Below are 20,115 nucleotides of genomic sequence, written 5' to 3'. Positions count from 1 at the left end.
CACTGTTGTGGCCTCTCCCGTTGCGGAGCACAGGCTCCAGACGCCCAGGCCCAGCAGCCATGGCTCACAGGCCCAGCTCCTCCGCGGCATGTGGGATCTTCCCGGACCGGGGCACGAACCCGTGTCCCCTGCATCGGCAGGCGGACTCGCAACCACTGCACCACCAGGGAAGCCCCATACATATATATTTTAAAGGTCAGCTGGTAGGTCTCAGTATGTTAGGTGTATTTTTTGACCTCTGCTTTAATTTTTTTTTTCCTATAAATTTATTTATTTATTCATTTTTGGCTGTGTTGGGTCTTCGTTGCTGTGCGCAGGCTTTCTCTAGTTGCGGTGAGTGGGGGCTACTCTTCGTTGCGGTGCGCGGGCTTCTCATTGCGGTGGCTTCCCTTTGTTGCGGAGCACGGGCTCTAGACGTGCAGGCTTCAGTAGTTGTGGCACGTGGGCTCAGTAGTTGTGGCTCGTGGGCTCTAGAGCTCAGGCTCAGTAGTTGTGGCACACTGGCTTAGATGCTCCGCGGCGTGTGGCATCTTCCTGAACCAGGGCTCGAACCCGTGTCCCTTGCATTGGCAGGCAGATTCTTAACCACTGCGCCAACAGGGAAGCCCCTGCTTTAATTATTAAAACAATAAAATATGGTTGATCAGAATAAAAATAATTCACTTACACGGAGTCAATTTAGGATTTCACCTATGAACTGGACTGGAGAGACCTTGATTTGGTAAATTGAGTAGCTTTGATCTTAAAGTAGTATAGGTAATTGTCTCAGTTTTTTTTTATGGTGGCAATTAATATGTGGTGAAATGGTGTATATTTGTATAAAGCAAGTGGAAATGCAAATCAAGGTATTAGTTGCTTAAATGGTAGATGTGGAGTGACCTGCAGTGTTCTGTTGAGCTATGTGGCTTTAAAAGTTTATCCTATACCTTTTTTATGACTTGACAGTTAATTTCTTTGTGTTTTAAACCATGTGGTGATTCCAGAAAACATAATGTGAGTTAATTGCAGTATTCTTTTTTCAGTCTTCATGGGTCAGGATTTCTAATACCAGGATTATTAAGATGACTAGATGACCAGTTTTACTTTGTACTGTTGGCAAAGTTAATATATGACAGTGTTTAGAGCAATGGCTAGTATGCATAAAGCTACATTAAATGTCTTTATTATTATCACCACCACTCTTTGGAGATAAGACAACTCTGAGAGGGAAAACTGGAGAGAAGTTGATTAACCTGAAAACTGGATAATTGATCCTAAAATTGTGAGATAAGGACATGTAGTCTGTATGTATGGAAGAAGAAACTTCCAGAATAGTAAAAGCTATTGAAATGGAAGCATGTCTCTGAATATGGTATAATGAATATAGAATTGGAAACAAGGAACAGTAGCTCTTTCCCCGGTAATAAGTGGTATATGTGTATTATAATACATTTGGGAAAGATAGGAACATGTAAAGAAAAAAGTCATGTATCTTTTCACTGCCTAGAGATAGCCACATCTAATATATTATGTATTTTCTTTTTCTGTAAGAAAATATACACATAAAAATTTGAATCATATTGTACATGCAGTTTTTGAGCCTGTGAAATACACTGAAGTCCTCTGGATTGTTGAATCGGTGTTGGCGTCATTGTCCATCCTTAGTATCCACTTGTCTTTCTAGTTCACATATCCAGTAGTCCCTTCTTAATAAAGAAAATGTCTTATATCTGTTGCTTATATTTGCCTTACTTGTTTAGTCCTCAGTTTACTGCTAGAACAAGCATGTTTTTAGGCTCTCATTTCTAATGTGGAGGGGAAAGAATGGTCACTTGATTAAAGAAGCAGGTCTTTGTGGTGCTGGTTGGTGAAGGGAGGAATCTTTTTAAGATCACATTCAGGTGGGTGGGGTTTTTTAGTTTTTTGGTTTTGCCTCAAATGGTCTCTTTATCCTGACTTCACTCTTTGGGTGTGTAGGAGTTTGTGCCCCTTGTCATCTGGAAATAGAAGTTTGTTCTAGCACAGTATGTTTGATATGTTTAACAGTGTTTTAGTTAAGATACAAATGTGTTACTTTATTTCATTGTTTTGAAGGCATACTTTTTTTTCACATTTAACATCTCTGAAATTGGTATGCTTCTTTCGTTTGGTGACATTTTCCAGTTATAATGGCTCTTTTCTAGTGGTACATAACTAAGGTACTTTGGTGATGTCACAAATCAGTGAAATGTGCTGATTACTAATTCCCATTATCTGACATCCTGCGACATCCTTAAGCTTTATGTATCCCTCTTCCTCTGGTAGTGAATTTTGATAATCGAATAAATATCACAGTATATTTTTTTCGGTTCATGATTAGAGCAGACATTTACTATGTGCTGGGTATTATTCTGAGTGTGTGTGTGTGTGTGTGTGTGTGTGTGTGTGTGGTGAAGTCATTATATAGTCATTTACGTGGTAAGATTTATTATATTCTGTAGTTGAGGAATAACTGAAAATATCAGGATATTTAATGTAAGATATCAGGTTATTTCACTTATTAAATGCTATTATTAGCCACTGCAACAAACATTTTAAAATATAATTTAATCCTCACAACCCATTTGATGAGAGATACGAAAAATTATTATTTAATCTCATTTTACAAATGAGGAAGCTGAAAATCAGGTTAAATAACTTGCCCAGAATTATGACATAAATTGTAAGTGATAGAGCTGGGATTTGAATTCAAGTCTGCCTGACTTCAGTGCCCTTGATTTTAATGACTATACCATTTCTAGCTTTAGAAACTGTAACTTGGATTTTTTTTAACTTTTTGATGGAAGTGGGAGGGAGCAAATTGGGCTTTAGGGGTCTATTTCTATCCTAGGAGACTATAAAATAGTCTGTATCATGTGCTCAAAGAGGATAAAATAATTGATTTTTATTTTTTTGCATATTAAGATGGTGATGGAATTTCCTGACAATGTGTTAAATCTCGATGGGCATCAAAATAATGGTGCACAACTAAAGCAGTTCATTCAGGTAATAGTTTTAAAAATTAATGTTTTAAATGGTGTGTGTGTGCGCGTGTGCGCATGTGTGTGTATGTATGTATGTGTGTTTTAAAGAGTCATTTAAAATTTTACCTGTAAGCATTAATTTTGTTTTACCCAGGACTCTTTAGGTCTTAAGATTGCAGTGAGGTTGCTTTCTTTTACTATTGTTCCAGGTATATTTACATACCTGTGATGTGAAAGATTTGGTGGTGGTGTGTTATCATGTTACATGTCTGTAAGGCTTTAATTTCACCAGTTTAAATTTAGTTTAAATTTAATTTCCCTGTTTTTAGAAGGTAGAGCAGACAGCTTTTCATTGAGAACTTCGGTTTTTTCTGTAGTAATTGTTTTGTTCAGTAAAAAAAATTAATCTTGTATAGTGAATTTTCTGATTTTTATTTGTTTTTTAATTTAATTTTTTATTGAAGTATAGTTGATTTACAATGTTGTGCTAATTTCTGCTGTACAGCACAGTGACTCAGTTATACACATATATATGTTCTTTATATTCTTTTGCATTATGGTTTATCCCAGGAGATTGGATATAGTTCCCTGTGCTATACAGTAGGACCTTGTTTATCCATTCTAAATGTAATAGTTTGCATCTACTAACCCGAAACTCCCAGTCTTATTTCATTATTAAACAGTGTGATACTTTGTAAATACACTATATATGATCAAGGTAAAGGAAGATAAATGGTTACTTTATTTCAAAATTCTATTTCAACTTTTGGAGAAAACTTTGAATTAAAGGTTAATAGTAAATGTGAGAATATCCTTTTTGGGAGTTATCTTACTTTCTCATCTTTTTTTTTTTTTTTGTAAACTGGAGGTATTACTTGTAGTATAACTATAACTCCATCTAAGTAGAAGTTATTTATGAGTTTTGCCCATTTCTCTACAGCTATGGTTCTCAGTCATTTCTCTTCCTTGTCATAACCAACAGATAACATTCATATGCACCAGCATTTTAGTTACTCACTGCAGGCTCCTACATAGGTAAGATAGGCCTTGTTCTCTCCCACTAATCCATGACATACCTGCCCATACCTCCAGGTTGAGAATTGCTGCTCTACATGATCACTATCCTGACTTGACTTGTGTAGCTAAATGTAGTGTGTTGCTAAAGGTTGAGAAAAAGACATGGTAAAGCTGCTTTGTGTCTTTATTCTTTTCTTTCTTTCCTTTCTGAAATTTTTTATTTTAAGTGAGAGTACTAAGCTTAATGCACATTTGACAGGCACTAAATTTCCACATGCAGGGCTTCTTTTTCCTATGCTGGGTCACATACTGCATAGCCCTGTCATCCTAAGTGGAGTTTTTTATACCCTAAATTCTAGAACGGGGATTTGTGGAGCAAACTCAGTACAGCATGGACAAGGCCGACTGCCTTGCCTTACTGACTCAGTTGCAGATAGAGATGGCAAGCCCTGCCCAGGCTGTACTCACTGCACAAGGATAGGAACCAGAAAGAGTGGTGAAAGAGTCATTTCATGTCTTTCTTACAAACTCTATTTTTCTTTCCCTCTTCTCTCAGCGACATAGTATGCTTAAGCAGCAAGATCTAAGTATTGCCATGGTGGTGACATCGCGTGAAGTCTTGAGCGCACTTTCTCAGCTTGTCCCATGTGTTGGTTGTCGTCGAAGTGTGGAGCGCCTCTTTTCCCAGCTTGTAGAGTCTGGAAATCCTGCCCTTGAACCCCTGACTGTGGGGCCCAAGGGAGTCCTATCTGTAACTCGAAGCTGCATGACTGATGCAAAGAAACTTTATACATTATTTTATGTACATGGGTGAGTATAATCAATTAAGAAACAATGAGTTTGTTAAATTTTTAAACTTGGTGACAGTGGCAGCTTTTTTTCTAAATTTGGTTGGGGCAAAGCTTGAGTCCAGATTCAACACTTTTATTGAGTAACTCCTATGTGCCAGTGACTGTAAAGTTTCTTTTCTCATGTGGGGAGAGGCAGGCAGTAAACAAATACATAATTTGTCAAGGATGTTAAGTTACAAGGACAAACCAGTAAGGGAGATAGACAATGAGTGGGTAGAATTCATATGGAGAGTGGTCAGGGAAGGCCTCTCTGATAAAATGACATTGAATATAGACTTGAATGAAGTGAGTGAAGCATGTAGATATCTGGGGGAAGGCAAAGAAGGAGCAGCAAGTGTAAAGGTTCAGAGGTGGGAGTTTTCCTGGAATGTTTGAAGAACAGCAAGGGAGCCATTGTGGCTGGAGCCAGATGAATGAAGGGAATGGTAATAAAAGATGAGGTCACAGGAGTACTAAAAGGCCTAATTATGGAGTGCCATCTTGAGGTCTTTTGTATTTTTAACTCTGAGATGGGAAGATTTGGGAAGGTTTTGAGCAGAGGAATACATGGTCTCCCTTGAAGTTTTGCTTACTGTCACCTCTGTGTTGAGAATAAGTAGAAGGGTCATGGAAGGGTGGAGAAACAGGCTTGTTTAATATAGTCCATGCAAGAAATAATAGTGACCAGTATAGTGGCCACGGAGATAATGAGGAATGGTTGGATCCTGGATATATTTTGAGGAATGAGCCAACAGGATTTCTGGGTAGATTGGATATGGAGGAGGGCATCAAGGATGATTCCCAGATTTGGGGTCTAAAGAGCAGGACAGATGGTTTCCATTTCCTGAAGTGGGTAGGCCTGGAGGAGAGAGGAGCACTTCTGCAGAACTCACTTTTGGATGTGTTAATTTGAGATAGCAGTTGGACGTCCAGGTAGAGTTCAGAGAGTTCTGGCCTAGAGATATAAATTTGTGTCATCAACATATATATAGTATTTATATGTATATTTAAACCCATGAGATGAGATGTGATCACCAAAGGGTAAGTGTAAATAGGAAAAGAGAAGAGGTCTGAAGACCAAACCTACTTTGAGGTGGTGGTAGAGACTTTGGATTTTTACTCTCCCTCAGAAAAGAAGCCTTGGAGGGTTTTTGAATCGAGAAATAACATAATGTGATTTTTGTTTTGAAAAGATGACTCCAGCTGCTAAGTGAAACATAGTGTGTAAAGGCAAACTGTAGAAGCAAAAAGACCATTTGGGAGGCCAGTTGTTGCAGTTGATTAAGCTAGAGAGGCGAGTTGGACAAGGGTGGTAACGGTGGAGGTGATGAGACATGATTTGATTCTGAATACATTTAAAAGTTAGAGTTGACAAGCTTTGCTGATTGGATGCAGGGTTTGGATAATTAGCCTTATGTATTTCTATATTTGCATAACATTTCTGTTGAAGGCTCCTCATCAGGGATAGTGTATATACTGTATCTTTTATTGTTTATAGTGTATCTTTTAGTGTATATAGTGTATCTTTTATTGTTTCCTTTTTTTTTTTTTTTGGCCGTACTACGTGGCTTGTGGGATTTTATAATAGTTCCCCGACCAGGGATTGAACCCGGGCTGTTAGCAGTGAGAGCACGGAGTCCTAACCACTGGACCGCCAGGGAATTCCCAAGGATAGTGTATGTTTAGATATCTAATGTTTGGACAAGGGAGTATGGCTGAGAGTCAGGTAGCAATCAGTCATAAAATATTTGAGTGCCAGGCACACTGCTAGATACAATGCAGATGCAGGGATGAATGAGACACATGTAGTCTAGGGGCAAGAGTATGTTGAATAGGGCAGGTCTTCAATGTTTCGATAGGCTGTGAATGGAAAGGGAATATAAATGTACTGACTCTTGGGTTAGAGTTTGATGAGAAATTTTCAAAGTAAGTGATATGTCTAATACTTTACATATACTTCTCACTAAAAGGCATAGAGATTTTGAAAATTCTAAAGAAAAGTTAATATTAATCAAACCTTTAATGTTTTGTTTTTAATTAGGTCCAAACTAAATGACATGATAGATGCTATTCCAAAAAGTAAAAAGAACAAGAGATGTCAGTTGCACTCCTTAGATACGCACAAACCAAAACCTTTGGGGTAAGTAGAAATGATTATCAGGATGCTTTGTCGGTGTTAAGATTATAAATGTTGATCACATTTGGTGAAAAGAAAAGAAGCCCTGCTAGTTTTATTTCATTAATTGTTTACACTGTAACATAAAAACCATTTAATTGGTCAAAATAAATGTCTCCTGGTTCTGTAGGCCTTTTTGCATTGGGACTACATAGGTTTGATTTTTTTTTTTTAAGTTTTTTTTTTCCTTGTATTAAATATGTTTCAGAGAAAGGAGGTTGAGATCTTTGTGGAAATTTATGTAGCCAATATTAAATTTTTCAAAGTCGTGGTATCGTTTTTTTAATCTATGTAATAGTCATAATGTATAAATTATTTTTCTTGTCTTCCTTGTCTCTAGGTCTCCCTAATAATTTATCAAGGATTTAAAAAAAAATCTTGAATCAGTTATAGCAATGTGAATTTATGTAACTAACTTGCAGTTTTCTTCTTGGTTAGGAGCTACAGTGTCCAGGGCTGCTTCTGCCCCCAGAAGCAGCACAGTGTCACAGTTGGCCCTTCAAAATTGCTTGGGGTTGGGGGTGGTAAGGAGAAGCAGTGGAATTTGAAGGGAGTTTCTAAGAAGTAACTTTTGTTTGGGGAGAGAATGAGATGATGTAAAACTATACTTCTGAATTAATTTTAAAAATTAGTTTATTTTGGATATCTCATTAGTAGTGTTGACACCATTGTTAAATTGACATTTTCCGCTCTGGTAAAAAGACCTAGATGACCAGGTGGTGGTGTGTTAATAGTTAATAATCCTTTTTTTTTTCTATACTCAGGAACAAAAAAGTTTTTAAACTTTTATTATGAAAACTGTCAAACACATAGAAAAGTAGAGAGACTATACAAGGACCCTCTTACCCCCAAATACCTTCACCTAGACTCAGTAGTTATCAAGATTTGCCACATTTATTTCATTTGTTCACCTTTTCCTTTGCTGAAGTTTTTTTTTTTTTTTTTTTTCCTCGGTACGCGGGCCTCTCACTGCCGTGGCCTCTCCCGTTGCGGAGCACAGGCTCCGGACACACAGGCTCAGTGGCCGTGGCTCACGGGCCCAGCCGCTCCGCGGCATGTGGGATCTTCCCAGACCAGGGCACGAACCCGTGTCCCCTGCATCAGCAGGCGGACTCTCAACCACTGTGCCACCAGGCAAGCCCTGCTGAAGTATTTTAAAGCAAGTTCCAGGCATCATGTTATTTTACTACTACATATTTCCACATTCATCTCTGAATGCAGTGATATTTTCTTTCATGACAGTGCCATTGTAACACCTAACAAAACTTTTAACTATAATAATCTAATACCCAGTTCATATTCAGATTTCCCCAACTCTCTCTAAAAGTGTCTTCTTACACTGATTTGTTAGAATCAAGATCTAAACAAGAACCACACTTTATATGATTTCTAAGTGTGAGAGCTCTGAACCCAGTAAAGCTCTACACAACCTAAAGTGCTTATCTAAGGATAATTATTTCGTATACCTGATTTACCAATGTCTTTAAAGAATTCCTGACTTTCTGAATGCAGAATCCATTCTAATTTTCTCATTAGACAGTAACCTTTTCTGAATAACCTGTTGACTAAAGCCACAGAGTAGTATGATATAATACAAAGGCTGCCTTCTGTGTTTTTGTTACGAATATTCTTCATTGAGCTGAAAAGCAACAGCTACCCCAACATCTTAAACATCTGTGCTCATTGCCACCTTCCTTCAAAGACCAGTCCTTCCACTCTTGCTCCAGATTCCACCTCTTCTCTTTTTCTCTCTGACTTTGCTTCATCAGTTATCTACTTTTATTAAATTGACATACAGCTATGTTTTTCTATATTTCAGCTTAAAAACAAAAAACAGTCCTCCACAGACTTCACATCCTGCTTCAGCTCTAGCCCCACCACATGGGAAGACAAATGTTTTGCAAGGTTGTTTGCTGAGTTATGCAGTCAGTGTGAGTGGAGTTAGTTAAGCAACACCTCCTAAGGTAGCTTCAGTTATTCCCACAAGCCATGTAGATAGCAGGCCAGAGAGTTTAGTCTGCTTAGCCAAGACTTCTCCTCCACTTTGGATGGTCACTGCCATTCTATGCTACTATGACTTTTCTTTTTATATTTTCCCTGTGTTGTTCCCTCCTTTCTCTCTCTAGATTTTCTTCAGGGGAAAGTGTAATACAGTTAATTACCTTTTAGCCTAATCAGTAGTAACAATCTAGTTCAGTTTTCTTGAGAGTATTCTCACATTCATGCAAGTAAACCCAAGTTATTGTCTGTCTGGGAGTAAGTGCGAGGTCTGAAAGAAAGGTCTAGGCCAGAGTTGTAGGCCTGTAGCTGGTGAATGATATACAGTTGACTCTTTTTTAAAAAAAATTAATTTATTTATTTGGCTGCGTCAGGTCTTGGTTGCGGCGCGTGGGATCTTCGTTGGGGCATGTGGGATCTTCGTTGCAGCACGCAGGCTTCAGAGCGCCTGGGCTCAGTAGTTGTGGTGCGCGGGCTTAGTTGCCTTGCAGCATGTGGGAATCTTAGTTCTCCGACCAGGGATCGAACCCGCATCCCCTGCATTGGAAAGCAGATTCTTAACCACTGGACTACCAGGGAAGTCCCTACAGTTGACTGGAACAGTGCAGGGGTTAGGAGCACCGACCCTCCACGCAATGGAAAATTTGTGTAACTTCTAGTTGGCCCTTTGTATACATGGTTCCTTCGTATCCTCAGATTCCACGAACTGCAAATTGTGTAGTACTGTGGTATTTACTACTGAAAAAAATCCGTGCGTAAGTGGACCTGCGCAATTCAGTCTCATGTTGTTCAACTGTATAAGATCACCTAGAGGAAGAGTAGAGTAGTAGAAAAGAATGCTGAGGAATTCAGTTTAATGGTAGAAAGAATAAGCCTAAAGAAACTCGAGAAAGAATCGCCAGAGAGGTAGGAGGAAGCCAAGGGAAAAGAGTGTGGGGCAGCGGGGGGCGGGTGGTGGTTGGTAAGCTGTGTTGAAGGTTGCTGAGTTAGCAGGGACCCAAAAGTGTCTGTTGGATATAGCAACACTGAGATAATTGGTGATCTTGATGAGCAGATCTGTGGTTGAATGGAAACAATCTAGATCAGCATGGGTAGAAAAGTGCATGCAGTGCAAGGTTGTAATGGGTTAAACTGTGAGTGGAAGGTGTGGGAGTAGAACAAGGAAGTGAAAAGACTTCCTTTTTTAGAGAGCTTGATCTTGAAAGGAAGGAGTGATATAAAGACATTTGGTCTGGAGAGATTATGGATAAAATCTTGATTTGAGCTGTAGAAATTTTTTTCAAGCTTTTTTTAGAATAATGCTTTCACATTCTGATGGTATAATAATCATTCCCCAGCTCCGATTTCATGAACCTTTTCCTCAATAATGAGAACTTGAGTTTGAGAGTTACTCAGTTTTAGATTATGGATCACTCAGGCATAGAAAATTGCAAATTTGGGAGATGAGAATAGAAGGATATAAGATGCAGGGCAGAGCAAGAATTGAGGTTTTTGTTTCAAAAATAAGGAACATTGATCCTTGGCCTGAGCCCTTGTGAGATGGGAGTAGGGAGCTGAATTATACGTATGACCTTATAGGGTGGGCAGGGGGTTGAGAAATACTTATTTAGGTATATAGAGTAGGTTAAGTAAAGATTCAGAAGTTCTTCCATCTCAAGCATCCCAGGTAATGAATTTCTAGGACTGTAGTGAGACCCTGCAGAAGAACAGGCAGGAGCCAGTTGTTCAGAATCATGAAAAATCAAGAAGACTATCATTGAATGGAATATAGAAACATATTTCTCTTGGAATGCACATCTGCAGCCAAGCAAAATGCATGACCAGTGCCACATTGCAACCTGTGGGGGAGGGAGAGTCTGGGAAGTTTTTAGGAAGTTTTCAAAAAATTATTTGTATAGTACTTACTACTAATTTAGGCTGTGTAAAGTGTTCATCTTAGTATGCTATCTTTATTTTAGTAAAAATAAAAATTTATTTACTATAATTAGATTAATCTGTGACTTTCCCAGTTACTTGTAAATGTGAAGGTAGATAAGAATTTTGTTGCCATGGGCTAGCTATAAAATCACATTAAGTAGATCAACACTTTTTAGTATTTTCAATTTGTGGAAGATTGATCCATGTTTATAGGTGAAAATATTTTATTTTTTTTCAGCCCTTTTGAGTTTAAAACATTCCAAGTAGATTTGCTCATAAAATGCTTAGTATTTTAACCAGTTACTATCTTGATAAGTGTAAATGTTGTTAAATTATATCAGGTAAACTTAATAGTTGAGCAGAAGTTTTTGTATAAAGATATGAGCACCTGTCTAAGTAACATTTTAATATGGTTAAATATGTAATTATATACAAATTTGCAAACTTATCATACTAATATCTTAATGTATTAAAGAGTTCATGATTTTAATTTAGACTATAGAAATTATTCCTTCAGATTATCTCAGTGTCACTAAGCTTTGTACTGTACTGTACTACAGTGAAGGGAGCAGTAGCAGTTTCAGTTCAGAGAAGTTAAGTACATATAAGAGAAGTAGTGAAGACCACAGGAAGGACAGCAAGTGTAGGATCATTTTCCATTATGGACCTTTCCAGGGAACAGCCAGGTAAAATCAAGCAATCCTTTACTCACCTTTTTTAAATGTTTTACCCTTGTATATTCCTTCTTCTCACTAAGATTTGATTCTTTCTGCAGAGGTTGTTGGATGGACGTATGGGAACTAATGTCCCAAGAATGCAGGGATGAAGTAGTTTTAATTGACTCTAGTTGTCTTTTGGAAACACTAGAAACGTATCTGCGAAAACACAGGTAAGTCCAAAGATCATCATGGTGTAGTTGGAAGGCGCCTTAGCTGTCAGTCTTCCAGACTGACCTGTCACTGACCTTCTTCACATAATAGTACTCCAGCCTTCCCGTTAATACCTGACATGAGGCGGAGTTTAATGTTAGGGTAGGCAGTTCCTTTATAGGATGACTCTCAGTGTTGGCTGACTTGTGTTAGGCCAGCATTTCCATTTTTTGTAATTTCTACCTGTTGGTTCCAGGCCAGCCTTTCAAGAAACGCACAATAACTGTAAATCAAGTAAAGTGTACTTAATCACTGTGGAAATTCTAGTACTCCTTGTTTTTATGATAGAAGCATTTCATGATGTCATTTTTCAAAATTAAAGTTAAAATAGCAGCTTTTACTTAGTAGTATTTTGAATTAATTTTCTTTAATCGTGAAGACCTAAAAATAGAGTTGGAATTCATGTGCTTCCTGTACTATAAAAGTAACTTCAGATTTTTCTTTTTAGAATACTACTTTACAAAGGAATTTTCTAAGTGTCATTAACATTTGGAAATTCATAGGGAGGGAGAGTGCAGTAGGAAAGGAAACTGGTAAGGGAGCCATCTAGAGATGGCGTTCTTGGGGGGGAGTTGTACTGTTTTCATATAAATTTGTCACATGTTGGGTTTGTAGTTGTGTGTTCTTTGACTTTGGGAGAGATATACACAATTACTTTGGGGATACTTCTAGAAAACATGTAAATAATAAAAACTGGCATTATCAACACTGATGTTTGTATGGCAATGAGCTAATGACTTTACCTGCATACTAAGTTTATTAAGTGTTTTTTTTTTTTAGAATTACAAACTTTCTTGTTTTTTGCCTTAGTTGATTATACCCAAGAGAGTAGAGAATATGTCAATTATTTGGAGTTTGGGAGGGGGATTTTTAACCGTAAAACGTAAATGTATAGGTCTGTTATAGATTCCTTTCTCTTTCAATATGAATTGATCCTTGTATTCAATATGAATTGGTCCCCAAAAGATAGCTTTTTCGGGTGATAAATTACTAGTTACTATAGCTAATGTTTTGGAATTTCCTATATTGGTTTTAGATATTTCCTGTGTTTAAGGGGCAGTAATTTATAAGAAAGGTGGAGTCCATTTTATAAATATGTTAAGGATGAGGGGAGAAGTACAATTAAGAGAGCAATTAAGGGAGATTGCATTGAATCTGGGTTCTACTGATTATAACTTTGTACAAGTTCCTTTTCTGTGCCTCAGTGTTTTTCTTTTTTAAGACAAAAATAATGATAGAAATGGTCTTAATAGGATTTATTATAAGATTAAATTTGTCGTGAGGATTGATGATACATAATAAGACTTACTTAGAACAGTATCTGGCACACAGTAAGCGCATCCGTGAACCTTTGCATGCCAGATTTGCAAGTCCTTGTTAATCTTGTGTATCTAGCTGTTTTAGGTACAGGTTGAGTTTTTGAGGTACAGTCAGTTGAAAATGATTTCTAAACGTCTGAATAATGGACCTTCTTGGCACTTCTACTTTATTTAGGGGACTTTTCTGAGCACTTTATAATAAAGATTTTATAACACTATTTAGCCAGTTAAATTTTATGATAGTACATTATTAGAAATGAGGTGTTAGGAAACTGAAACCTCTGAATTAAGAAAATGTTTTTTTTTTTTTTTTTTGTGGTACGCGGGCCTCTCACTGTTGTGGCCTCTCCCGCTGCGGAGCACAGGCTCCGGACGCGCAGGCTCAGCGGCCATGGCTCTCGGGCCTAGACGCTCCGCGGCATGTGGGATCTTCCCAGACCGGGGCACGAACCCGTGTCCCCTGCATTGGCAGGCAGACTCTCAACCACTGCGCCACTAGGGAAGCCCAAGAAAATGTTTTTTAAATTTGTGTGCAAGGTTACTTTTGAAAACAGGAAAAATCACTTTCATTCTTGTGGCTTACATATAAATTTTTGAATTGCTGTTTACTTATGTTACTTATGATTACGTACAAACATATTAGACTGAGGATTTAAAGCAGTAAGATATGGGGAAAATATTTCAAGTTTCATTATTGGTACTGTATGACATTTAACCATTTATTTACTCAAAAATCTAAACTTACATTATAGCTTGAAAACGCGGAAGTATTTTTATTTCTGTGTCCGTGACCATTTCTCCCACCAAGGGGAAGATTTTTTTTAATTGTGATAAAAAAACACAACTTATACTTGCCCTCTTAACAGTTTTTAAGTGTTCAGTACAGTATTGTTAACTATTTGCTCATTGTTGTACAGTGGATCTCTAGAATTTTTTCATGTAGCATGACTGAAGCTATACCACATCCATTGAACAATAACTCCTCATTTACCCCTCCCCTCACCCACTGCAAGCCACCATTCTGTTTTTTTGTTACTTTCAGTTTAGTTACTTTATATAACTCATGTGAGTGGAATCATGCAGTATTTGTCTTTTTGTGTCTGACTTATTTCACTTAGCATAATGTCCATAAGGTTCATCCTCGTTGTAACAGATGACAGAATTTTCTTCTTTTTGAGGATGAATAATGTTCCATTGTATGTATACACCACATTCACCTGTCAGTGGACATTTAGATTGTTCCCACATCTTGGCTATTGTGAACAATGCTGCAGCAAACATGAGTGTGTGCAAAAAGCTCTTCGAAATCCTGTTTTTAATTCTTTTGTATGTATTCCCAGAACTAGGATTGCTCGATTATATGATAGCTCTGTGTTTAATTTTTTGAAGAAATGCTATACTATTGGATTGGCCAAAAGGTTCATTCTGGTTTTTCTGTACAATGTCACGGAAAAACCCAAACGAACTTTTTGGCCAACCCAATATAATATTTGCCATGCTGGCAGCACCATTTTACAATCCCATCAACAGTGTGCAAGGGTTCCAGTTTCTCCAGATCCTTGCCAACACTTGCTATTTTCTAATTTTTTGATAGTGGCCATACAGTGGGTTTGAGGTGATATTGTGTGATTTTGATTTGCATTTCCCTGATGATTAGTGATATTGAGCATTTTGTCATATGCTTATTAGTTATTTGTATATCTTCTTTGGAGAAATGTCTATTCATGTCCTTTGTCCATTTTTTAATCAGTTTCTTTTTTTGTTTGTTTTGTTATTGAGTTGTAAGAGTTCTTTATTTATTCTGGATGTTAACCCCTTATCCAGTATATGGTTTGTAAATATTTTCTCCATTCCATAGGTTGTCCTTCACTCTATTCATTGTTTCCTTTGCTACACAGAAGTTTTTAAGTTTGATATAGTCTCATTTGTCTATTTTTTCTTTTGTTCCCTGTGCTTTTGATGCCATATCCAAGAAATCATCATCTATTCCATTATTATGTTTTCTTCTAGGGCTTTTATAGTTTCAGGTCTTAATGTTTAGGTCTTTAACCCATTTTGGGTTAATTTTTGTATATTTCTGTGTCTATTTTTTAAGCATTAGTGAAACATAATGATTTAACTTTACTTGTCAACATTATTGCCTCTGTTCACAAAATGGGCTTAGAGCTTCTGTTTTAACATATATTCATTTCATTTCACGTCCATCCTTAAAGAAGCCTTCTGCAATTCCCATAACTAGAATTCAACTTTCCTGTGTGCATGCATGCACACACACCCACACACGCATGCACGCACACAGTGGACTACTACTCAGTCATAGAAAAGAATGAAATAATGCCATTTGCAGCAACATGGATGGACCTAGAGATTATCATACTAAGTGAAGTAAATCAGAAAGACAAATACCATATGATATCACTTGTATGTGGAATCTAAAATATGATACAGTGAAACATTTACAGAACAGAAACAGGCTCACAGACGTAGAAAACAGAAACAGGCTCACAGACGTAGACAAATTTATGGTTACCGAAGGGTGAAGGGAATAGAGGAGGGATAAATTAGGAGTTTGGGATTAGCAGATACAAACTACTATATATAAAATAGATAAACAAGGTCCTACTGTCTAGCACAGGGAACAATATTCAATATTCTGTAATAAACCATAATGGAAAAGAATATATATATTTATATATCTGAATCACTTTGCTGTACACCAGAAGCTAACACAACATTATAAGTCAACTGTACTTCAATTAAAAAAAAAAAAGTCCATTATATATCTGGTGTGTATAGGGGGGCGGGGTAGAGTAGAGGGACCATGAAGGGAGAGGTGAATCTTGGAAAATAAGGCTGGAAATAGTAGATTGGGTAAGAGAAGTCATTGAAGGCCTTAATGGGTTTGAACTTTATTCATAAACAGTGGGGAGTTTTTTAAGCTGAGATTGAGGCAATGAGATTTGTTTAAAAAAATTATTTTGGTATGAGAGATGCATTAGAGCCAGTAAGAGTGGAAGCAGGGAAACCTGTTAAGCATTTTTAAAAACTGTCTAGGCAATTGAAAAGAATTGACCTTCAAGGGAATTTTAGAAAGAATTGATACCAATTGGCTCCACCCCTAAAAGCAGGACCTAAGGAGGAGTTGGAATTAACTGAGGTTTCATCCTGGGTGACTGTGTGAAATTGCTTTACAATGGTGTGTCAGTTTCTGCTTTATAACAAAGTTAATCAGCTATATGTATACATATATCCCCATATTGAATGGTGATTTCTTAACACAGATGGAAGGGAACATAAGAAGGGAACCGTGTTGCCCTTGGGTTTGGACAACAAATTTAATGTGTTGCCTTTTGGACATCTGTGTTGCTGCCCATTTTTTCTATATGGGTCTGGTCCTCAGGCAAGGACAGAGACTTGAGCAGAGCTGTAGAGTCGAGAGTCAGACATGTTGACTGAAGCTATGGGAATAGATAAGCTCATGTGGGTAGATGAATCTAAATCAAAGAGAGCAAAATTTCCTCATTCCACCACAGCTGATCTTCTCAGAGTTATGAATATTGTGAGCCTGCCTTTTTCGCCAGACCGAATTCTTCCTTATTTCAGGAATTCAAAAATAAAGAAACCAGGCTTTATTCTTTTTTCTTTCTGATTGAATAGTGAATTATATGTATATGATACGTTACTGTTGATTTTATTTGCATTTCTTTGATTACTATTGATGCTCTTTATAGTGGAATATATTGCCCACCACCTTAAGTTACTTCTCTGTAAATTGCTCGGTCGTAGTCATAATTCTATTATTTGTGAGTTATTTTCAATTGTTTATAAAGTTGTATTTAAAAAAAAATGGTTTCTAAAAGAAAACTTTTCTACATCCTTCTACATTCACATGCTCTTCTGTACTTTTACCACATTTTGTACAGTCAAGTTTAAACCACATTTCTACATATATGTTGTCTATATTATGACTGAGTGTTGAGAAACATGCATTTTCTTTTGGAGGAAAGAATTTGACATTTTGGAAATTACCAGTAAAGTAAAAATTACATGTACCACTTTCCCATTCTTCTTGCCCTTCCCACCCCACATACTTAGCTGGTGATGTATTAAAATGTAAAAATTTGAATCAAGGTGTACTGGCTGAAGATACCAACTATCTTCAGGGGCTGAAAGGAGAGGGATCCTAGAGTCACTGGTTGGTAGCCTCTGTTGTTTTATTTTCTGACCTGCACAAATAGCTCTTGAAGTGAAGATAAGCTAGTCCTTGGCAACTAATATTTTCTGGCCATGTATTTTATGCACTAACAGGTATTTATCTGCCTCATTCTTTTAGGCCCATGTGTTTCTCTAGTTTAAAAAGCATTTGCAAATGGAGATCTAGCTATACCCATGTAATTCCTAAATGTGTATTTACCTTATATGTGTATGTTTTCCATGTGTGTATGGAGGCTTTTTTAAATGCTCTATATGGGAGGGGAGTGTCATTGTCTAGTACACTGTTATATACCTCATGAAATAATTACACAGCCAGTTCTTAATTTTGAGGTTTTTCTTTTCAACAGGTTTTGCACTGATTGCAAAAATAAAGTCCTCCGAGCATACAATATCCTTATTGGTGAACTTGATTGCAGCAAAGAGAAGGGCTACTGTGCTGCACTTTATGAAGGCTTGCGGTGCTGTCCACATGAGCGACACATACATGTTTGCTGTGAGACAGACTTCATTGCACATCTTTTGGGTCGTGCTGAGCCAGAGTTCGCAGGAGGGTATGAGTATGTAATTTGCTAGAATGGGCTATCTAGCGCTTTGCTTCATTTTATCCTTCTGCCTCAGTACATATGATACATGTATAAATTAAAGTGTGCCTGTAAAGATTTTGCTTTCTTTGAAATATGCATTTAGTTGACTGAGTAAAAACAGGGAGAAAATGTCGATCAGTTGTCTTCTCCTTGTTGCTTGAAGTAGGCAGGCTTTTTTTGGCTTTCATTATTATAGCTTATCATTTTCACTTGAAAATGATTAGAAGGGATTTTTTCCCCCTCCATCCATGCGTTTCCATGTTTAAATTTTGTTTATAATGATGGTTTTTGCATAGGAAGTGAGATCTTTGCAGCAGGGGGTTAAGAAATACTTCATTGAATGTAATTCATGAACTGTGTATATTATTACTAAATTATATAGGAAGCTAAAATTTTATCTCTGGCTTTGTTGTAAAAAGAAAATCAAAAAAGTTATTCACAATCAATTGAACCCACCTCCCCTTGTGTTTTGTGTATCAACTCTCATTTGAGTGCCTACTTTCTGCTAGGCATTCAGAATACAAACAATCCTTTTATCACTGAAGTTCATGAACACTTCTACTGAAGACTGGCCTAGAGGGCTTTTGCCCATGATTGAATCACTTTGGTGGTATTGTCTTTCTCCTCAAAAAAAAGAACAGAAACCAAACAGGCATTTGCGGTAATTGGAAGGTGAACTGTCATGCCTACTTGAGCTGGACACTTAACATATGATGACTTCTCTGTGCTCCGGAAAACATCTCTTTAGGGCCAGTTCCTGAATTACCTTATGTTTAGCAATATTAAGGCTGAGTTCTACCTGCATGTGTATTTCTCATTGGTTTTATACATGTGTGCTCGTGTATTTATATATACATTGAGTTTGAATGTATAACTGTCTTGTTATTAGTTTGTTACTAGGCATGCAGACTGTGTTTAAAACCTGAACTTGCACAGGTGTTATCCATCTTTTACTGTTTCAGCTTAAGGGTATTAGGAAATATGTGTGATTTATTCTCCTTTATAGGAGAAGAGAAAGGCATGCTAAGACAATAGATATAGCTCAAGAAGAAGTTCTGACCTGCTTGGGAATTCATCTTTATGAAAGACTGCATCGAATCTGGCAAAAACTACGGGCAGAAGAGCAGACGTGGCAGATGCTTTTCTATCTTGGTGTTGATGCTTTACGCAAGAGTTTTGAGGTAAGAACAGTGGACTGCTTCAGTGTCCAGATTGCTTAGTTAAGTTATTGGACTGAATCTTAATCACCACTCTTACCTTGCCTTAGCTGTGATCTACTGGTCATGGCTTTTGGGGGGTTAGGAGAGGAGTTTGCTGGGGAACTGAAATTTAGAAGTTGTTTATGGATTTTTTTTCTTTGTTTTTTAATCCTGTTCCTCTGCCAGCCTTGATTTTTAGACATTCTGAAAGTAGAAAACTGAAATTGATGATTATTTAATGAGAAGCTGCTATGAAACATAACTGTTGACAAGTTAAAAGCAACCCAAAAATAAGCATCAAAATTAGAAACATTTAATGAGTCCCAGTTTGCCTGCTTCTTTCCGATCATATGGAGTAAATGGTGTCTGAATGCCATGATATGAGAGCTACTTTTTAGAAGCACACTGAAGGCTCTTTATAATGCTGGTATTGGGTTTCATGTTTGTCATTTGGTAACATTATTTTCAGTTATACTCTGTAGAACATAAAGTTTTGGCTAGTGAATATTTTGTTATATTCTAGGGCATGGTTGTAACTCTTTAACTGGTCACCAGTCCTTTTTGAAAATGGTACGAAAGCTATAAACCCTTTTTCAAAAGCCCATCCATGAACTTTAAACACTGTTCTGGGGAGTCTGAGGAGGTTTGTGCTAGTTTTTGCTGAACAGATTTCTTATTCCTTTTCTCTTTGAATGTTTGTGTCTTCAGAAACTAGATCATTTAATCAGGTTAGTCTTCTCATTGTATGAAGAAATAGATGAATATTTACTTTGCTGTGTTAAAATTCTGAAATTTGAAACTAGAATATTTGTGGTTTGAAATTGGAGTATGTGTAAGTCTACCTTTCCGGTAGGAATTAGTTGTATATTCATTTACTGAGTAGATTTTAAGACTGTCATCATTTAAGGTATTAAAATTTAAAATTCTTTGTGGGGACTGCCTGACAAGAC

At 37.2% G+C, this 20,115-nt stretch overlaps 1 protein-coding gene across 10 annotated transcripts in view; it reads left to right on the top strand.

The window, feature by feature from the left end:
• The window catches only part of GGNBP2 (gametogenetin binding protein 2), a 31,327-nt gene that overhangs the window by 5,210 nt on the left and 6,002 nt on the right, over window positions 1–20,115 (top strand). For 6 of the 10 annotated variants that reach the window (XM_060290419.1, XM_030881859.2, XM_030881860.2 and 3 more), the window contains exons 3-9: window positions 2,923–3,003; window positions 4,555–4,808; window positions 6,870–6,968; window positions 11,480–11,605; window positions 11,695–11,808; window positions 17,730–17,939; window positions 18,973–19,147. In XM_060290419.1, the coding sequence (XP_060146402.1) occupies window positions 2,923–3,003; window positions 4,555–4,808; window positions 6,870–6,968; window positions 11,480–11,605; window positions 11,695–11,808; window positions 17,730–17,939; window positions 18,973–19,147 (1,059 nt within the window). The remainder of the gene's footprint in view (window positions 1–2,922; window positions 3,004–4,554; window positions 4,809–6,869; window positions 6,969–11,479; window positions 11,606–11,694; window positions 11,809–17,729; window positions 17,940–18,972; window positions 19,148–20,115) is intronic. The other 4 variants (XM_030881858.3, XM_060290420.1, XM_030881863.2 and 1 more) reach the window with 4 other exon arrangements.

Source organism: Globicephala melas, chromosome 20 (assembly GCF_963455315.2).
Source record: "Globicephala melas chromosome 20, mGloMel1.2, whole genome shotgun sequence".
Lineage (NCBI taxonomy): Eukaryota > Metazoa > Chordata > Mammalia > Artiodactyla > Delphinidae > Globicephala > Globicephala melas.
This window is presented reverse-complemented; position numbering and strand designations above follow the sequence as displayed.